Genomic DNA, 6131 nt, shown 5'->3' with positions numbered 1-6131 from the left:
TGCCCTCCGGGCGACGAAGGTGACAGCACGCGCTGTTGGTCATGCGATGTCTACCCTGGTAGTCCAGCAACGCCATCTCTGGCTGACCTTGGCGGACATGCGGGAAACCGACAAGCAGCGGTTCCTGAATTCCCCCGTGTCCCCGGTCGGCCTCTTCGGCGACGCGGTGGAGAGCTTCGCCCAACAGTTCTCCGCCGCACAGAAGCAGGCTGAGGCTATCAAACACGTCATGCCACGGCGGTCCGCTGCTGCCTCCACCCACCCGCCCGTGGCTCAGCCTCAGCCCGCCCGTCGCCGAGGGCGCCCGCCTGCGTCGTCCTCCGCCCCTGCTGGTTCGGCAAAGCAGCAGCCTACACCAGCCAAGCAGCAGGGTGCCGGTCGCGGACGTGGTGCCCAGCCCGTCTCAGCCAAGCCAGGTGGCAAACGCAAAAGGAAGTCACGGCCCTGAGACGGGCAACCTGGAGGGGAAGGATCTTGCTCTTCGGGAGAGTTTTCCACCTTCTCTCCCACCCCCGGAGGAGGGCCGGGGGGAATTTGTGATGTCTGTCCATCTACCGCCGCTGGCTCCCCGGAGTCCAGCGGTACCCACTTTATCACAAAAAGAGCAGTTTCCTCAAACTCCAGGTCACAACAGGGTGCGCCTGCCAGTGTGCCAGGCCCCGCCTCGCCACTCGCAGCCCCCTCCCATTTCGCCAGCAGGTGGCAGTGTGATGGTGCAGCCCGCGCCCCGTGCGCCGTCTCCCATACGCACTGCTGCCTCCCAGAGTTTGACCACACTCCGGGCCGCTCCCATGCCGTCCGAGTTGGGTCCCACTCTACCTTGCTGCCCCACCCCCGGTGCGTCTGTGGTGCCTTTGGTCCCGCTGGCTCGGAGTCTGGAGGCGTGGATCACGCTTCCCAGCCCGTCCCGCTGGCTCATTCGCACTATCAGACTCGGCTATGCGATTCAGTTCGCCCGGCGTCCCCCGGTCTTCAGGGGTGTCCACTTCACTCAGGTGTCGTTGGACAGTGCACCTGTTCTCCGGGCGGAGATTGCTGTCCTCCTGGCGAAGGATGCAATCGAGCCGGTCCCTCCAGCCGATATGAAGTCGGGGTTTTACAGCCCCTACTTCATTGTACCGAAAAAGGGCGGTGGGCTACGGCCAATCCTGGATCTGCGCGTCCTGAACCGGTATCTCCACAAGATGCCGTTCAAGATGCTCACGCAGAAGCGCATTTTCGAATGCGTCCGTCCCCGGGATTGGTTTGCAGCAATCGACCTGAAGGACGCGTACTTTCATGTCTCGATTCTGCCTCGACACAGACCCTTCCTGCGGTTTGCGTTCGAGGGTCGGGCATATCAGTACAAAGTCCTACCCTTCGGGCTGGCCCTGTCCCCCCGCGTCTTTACGAAGGTTGCGGAGGCGGCCATTGTTCCCCTCAAGGAACAGGGCGTTCGTATCCTCAACTATCTCGACGACTGGCTGATCCTGGCCAGCTCGCGAGAGCAGTTGTGCGAACACAGGGACATGGTTTTAGCTCACCTCAGCCGGTTGGGTCTTCGGGTCAACTGGGACAAGAGCAAACTCGCCCCCGGGCAGAGGATCTCTTATCTCGGTCTCGAGCTAGACTCGGTCGCACGGACTGCGCGTCTCACCGAGGCGCGCGTCCAGTCGGTGTTGAACTGCCTGAGCTCGCTCAAGCGCAGGACAGCGGCTCCACTGAAAGATTTTCAGAGGCTCCTGGGGCATATGGCATCTGTAGCCGCGGTCACGCCGCTCGGATTGCTCCATATGAGACCGCTTCAACACTGGCTCCGCGGCCGGGTCCCGAGATGGGCGTGGCAGTGCGGCACGCTCCGTGTCCCCGTGACACCGAGCTGCCGCCGCACCCTTGTCCGGTGGTCGGACCCTTCGTTCCTGCGGGCCGGAGTACCCCTGGAACAAGTGTCCAGGCATGCTGTGGTCTCCACAGATGCCTCTGCCACGGGATGGGGGGCCACGTACAACGGGCATGCAGTGTCGGGTCTTTGGACGGGGCCTCAGCTGCATTGGCATATCAATTGCCTCGAGTTGCTAGCAGTACGTCTTGCTCTGGCCCGCTTCAAGGAGCTGTTGTCAGACAAGCATGTACTGGTCCGTTCGGACAGCACTGCGGCCGTTGCGTACATCAACCATCAAGGTGGTCTACGCTCCCGTCGCATGTCGCAACTCGCCCGCCATCTCTTGTTGTGGAGTCAGAAGCATCTGAGGTCCCTTCGGGCCACTCATGTCCCAGGTGTGCTCAACCGTGCGGCCGACGAGCTGTCACGGCAGCCTCCACTTGCGGGCGAGTGGCGGCTCCACCCCCAGGCGGTTCAGCTGATTTGGCAGCGTTTCGGCGAGGCCCAGGTAGACCTGTTTGCCTCCCCGGAAACTGCCCACTGCCAGTGGTTCTATTCCCTGACCGGCGGCACGCTCGGCACGGATGCCCTGGCACACAGCTGGCCCCCGGGTCTACGCAAATATGCGTTTCCCCCAGTGAGCCTTCTCGCACAACTCCTGTGCAAGGTCAGGGAGGACGGGGAGCAGGTTCTGTTAGTGGCTCCGTACTGGCCCACTCGGACCTGGTTCTCAGACCTCATTCTCCTCGCGACAGCCCCTCCCTGGCCGATTCCTCTGAGGAAGGACCTCCTGACTCAGAGACGGGGCACCCTGTGGCACCCGCGTCCCGATCTGTGGAACCTCCACGTGTGGTCCCTGGACGGGATGCGGAGGTTCTGAGTGATCTCCCGCAAGCGGTCGTAGACACCATCACTTCCGCTAGAGCTCCTTCCACTAGGAGTCTCTACGGTCAGATCTGTGCTTTCCTTCCTGCAAGAAGGGTTGGAGCGAAGGCTGTCTCCCTCCACCCTGAAGGTGTATGTTGCCGCTATCGCTGCACATCACCACGCAGTTGAGGGTAAGTCCCTGGGGAAACACGATCTGATCGTCAGGTTCCTGAGGGGGGCAAGGAGACTGAATCCTCCTCGCCCTTCCTCCGTACCCTCTTGGGATCTGACCCTGGTTCTCTCAGCTCTCCGGGGTCATCCCTTTGAGCCTTTGCGATCAGTCGACCTGAAGGTTATGTCCCTAAAAACTGTCCTTCTGGTTGCATTGGCTTCCCTGAAGAGGGTAGGGGACCTGCATGCGTTTTCGGTCGACGAAGCGTGCCTAGAATTCGGGCCCGGTGATTCTCACATCATCCTGAGACCCCGGCCTGGATACGTGCCCAAGGTTCCTACCACTCCCTTCAGAGATCAGGTAGTGAACCTGCAAGCGCTGCCCTCGGAGGAGGCAGACCCAGCCCTAGCTTGTGTGTACGTGGACAGAACGCGAAGCTTCAGGACCTCAGATCAGCTCTTTGTCTGTTACGGAGGCCAGCAGAAGGGAAAGGCTGTCTCCAAGCAGAGGATGGCCCACTGGATAGTGGATGCCATCGCCTTGGCGTATGAATCCCAGGGCGTGCCTTGCCCGCTCGGGTTGAGAGCCCACTCCACCAGAGGGGTGGCCTCTTCCTGGGCGCTGGCTCATGGCGCCTCGCTGAAAGATATCTGTAGAGCTGCGGGCTGGGCGACACCTAACACGTTCGCTAGGTTTTATAGCCTACGTGTAGAGCCGGTATCTTCACGTGTACTCGCATCTACTAGTCGGTAGACGTGTTGTACCCGCTCTAAGTGTCGGCTTGCAATGCCATTCCCGCCCCCTGGCCGGATACGTGCATACTTTTACTCCAGTCGTGTTCCCCGCTTGGTGAACCCTGTCGAGTTCCTCCGCCTCCCCCTTCGGCTCGGACATTGCGGAGTGTCTGATGCCAGGCCTACATCCGTCGCTGACGCTGTCTGTTGGCTGGGGCCCATATGTCGTGACCCCTCTACGTGAGCGGTCCCATATGTGTAATTGTCCACGGGTCTAAACTCCCTACGGCGAGCCCGTGTCTTTCCCTTAGCAGAGCCAGCTCTGCTGTCACCTGTCAGATGAGTCTCCCCCTACCCAGGTGGAGCCATCCCAGGGACCCCATATGTGTACTGCCCCCCGGGCCAGTCCATATGTGTATTCTCCACGTAAACTCCTCCCCCATTGGGTAGGTAGTGGCCTCCGCAGCGTCCCTTCGGGTTCGCTTCCCCAGTATAGTCTAGTTTACCTAGTGGGTATTCGGTAAGACAGCAGTAGACTCTCTCGGCGTAAGCTCGCCCCTTCACCGTTCCAGCTGGTGCTATGGGTAGCCGAGCTTGCGCTGGGCACTGGAAGGGGTTTCGTAACTGTGGCGCTTTAGTTGGGATCCCAATTCGTCGGTCACTACTGACGTACGTCGAACGTGACCGACTGAAAGGGAACGTCTCGGTTACGTATGTAACCCTCGTTCCCTGAAGGAGGGAACGGAGACGTACGTCCCGTCGCCACAGTTTCTGTACCCTCGCTGTTGTGCGGACACCAGCTGTCTCCTCAGCGAAAAACAGAGTGCGATTGCATCCGCTTCCTATTTATATACACCTGTCGGGGGCGGTGCGCATTATGCAAATATCGCACGCCAATTCCATTGGCTTGTTTTAGTTCACACGAAGCTGATAGGGCTCTCTAAGCGATATCCCAATTCGTCGGTCACTACTGACGTACGTCTCCGTTCCCTCCTTCAGGGAACGAGGGTTACATACGTAACCGAGACGTTTCTCCTACATTTCTGCTACGGTCTAAATGGATTGAACAACATCAGAAACATGTTGGTCTGGCGGCTGACAGGAAGTCTGGATCAGTGCGACCGGCCTGGAGTCACAGCAGCTCATCTCTGTTAAGAGGAAGAGGCGTTTAAAAGAACCGGCAGCTGAACACCCAGAAGACACCAACAAACAACAACGAAAGAACACAAAAATCATCAAAACATAATGAAAAGACTCATAATCTAACATACATCTCCAAAACTGACTAAAATAAAATAAAAACTCATTAAAATGTCACTCTAAAAATAAATAAAAATAACTGAACTAAAACCAATAATTATAGTGAATATTAATGGAATCTGAACTAACTAGACAAATGGAAAATGAAATAGAAATTAAAACTGAATTCAAAATGAATAACCTTGCATGACACATATAATATAAAGGGATGGAGAAAAGAAAGAGTTTACAAATTAGATGGATTTTGTCATTTTACAAAACACAGTTATTGCAACAGAAACCCAGTGTTGATTATGACTGAAGGTGATGATAAAACATGAATGTGGTTCACAATCTGCTGGACAGATTCATCTCTGGGACTCTGATGGGCGGATTCTTCAAAAGTGTTCACACCTGTTACCTCAACATCTCTCTAGATCTGCATTGGTTGTTTCACCGTCTTGTTGATTCCAGAGAGAGTTTATTGGCTTCACCAGATCTCAAATCGTGGGTCTGTGAGGAAGAGCTGTCTGAATTCAATTCTGTTGTTGAAGAGCCTACAGAGATACAAACACACACTGATATTAGCAACAGACAACTGAAACAAACACAATCATGAACACAAATCAGATTTGTAGACATGAACTGAAGTAGACAGTGAAGAAAAAGCAGTAACAAAATGGCCTTGTATCAAAGAGAAATCACTTTAACTCAGAGCTCTCAGTTTTATTTTTGAGTCAAGTTTTTTTTTTTATAACATAAAAAAAGACTTCAGATCAAATAACTTCAGAAGGGAATGTGATTCTGTGGCGTTCAGACACACACCTTACTGTCTTTATGTTACTGTTGTCAGAGACGATACTGTAGATTCTCTGAGCCCCAATGTCAGTGATGCTATTGCCACTAAAACTGCAGATCAAACAAACAAATCAGACAAAATGCAACAAATATTACATTATACTACAGATTATACTTTATTCTTCTTTGTCTCAGTCACTCACTCAATGTTTTGTGCTTTGTGGAGGTTTGGGAGCAGCAGATCCAGGCTGTGATCAGTGAGACGACACTGACTCAGATCCAGTTCAGTCAGTCCTTCAGAATATTCCAGAATCAGCACCAGACCTCTACAGACCTGCGGCTCCAGATGAGTCTGACTGAGGTCGACCTCGTCACCCAGAGCTCGAGAAAGAGACGCAGCTTCCTCAGGCCTCACATGAGCCAGAAACTGAAGCAGCAGAGATTTATCACAGCTGAAACA

At 55.1% G+C, this 6131-nt stretch overlaps 1 protein-coding gene across 1 annotated transcript in view; it reads right to left on the bottom strand.

Moving 5' to 3' along the window:
* Window positions 1-4670: 4670 nt before the first annotated feature.
* LOC125258941 overlaps window positions 4671-6131 on the bottom strand; it is a 47022-nt gene continuing 45561 nt past the window's right edge. Inside the window, exons 10-12 of the mRNA XM_048176228.1 lie at window positions 5875-6123; window positions 5699-5782; window positions 4671-5430 (exon numbers count right to left, since the gene is read on the bottom strand). Coding sequence (XP_048032185.1) covers window positions 5364-5430; window positions 5699-5782; window positions 5875-6123 — 400 coding nt within the window. The 3' untranslated portion in view covers window positions 4671-5363. The remainder of the gene's footprint in view (window positions 5431-5698; window positions 5783-5874; window positions 6124-6131) is intronic.

This window comes from Megalobrama amblycephala, linkage group LG1, assembly GCF_018812025.1.
Source record: "Megalobrama amblycephala isolate DHTTF-2021 linkage group LG1, ASM1881202v1, whole genome shotgun sequence".
Lineage (NCBI taxonomy): Eukaryota > Metazoa > Chordata > Actinopteri > Cypriniformes > Xenocyprididae > Megalobrama > Megalobrama amblycephala.
The sequence above is the reverse complement of the archived record's forward strand: the minus strand, read 5'-3'. Positions and strand labels throughout refer to the sequence as shown.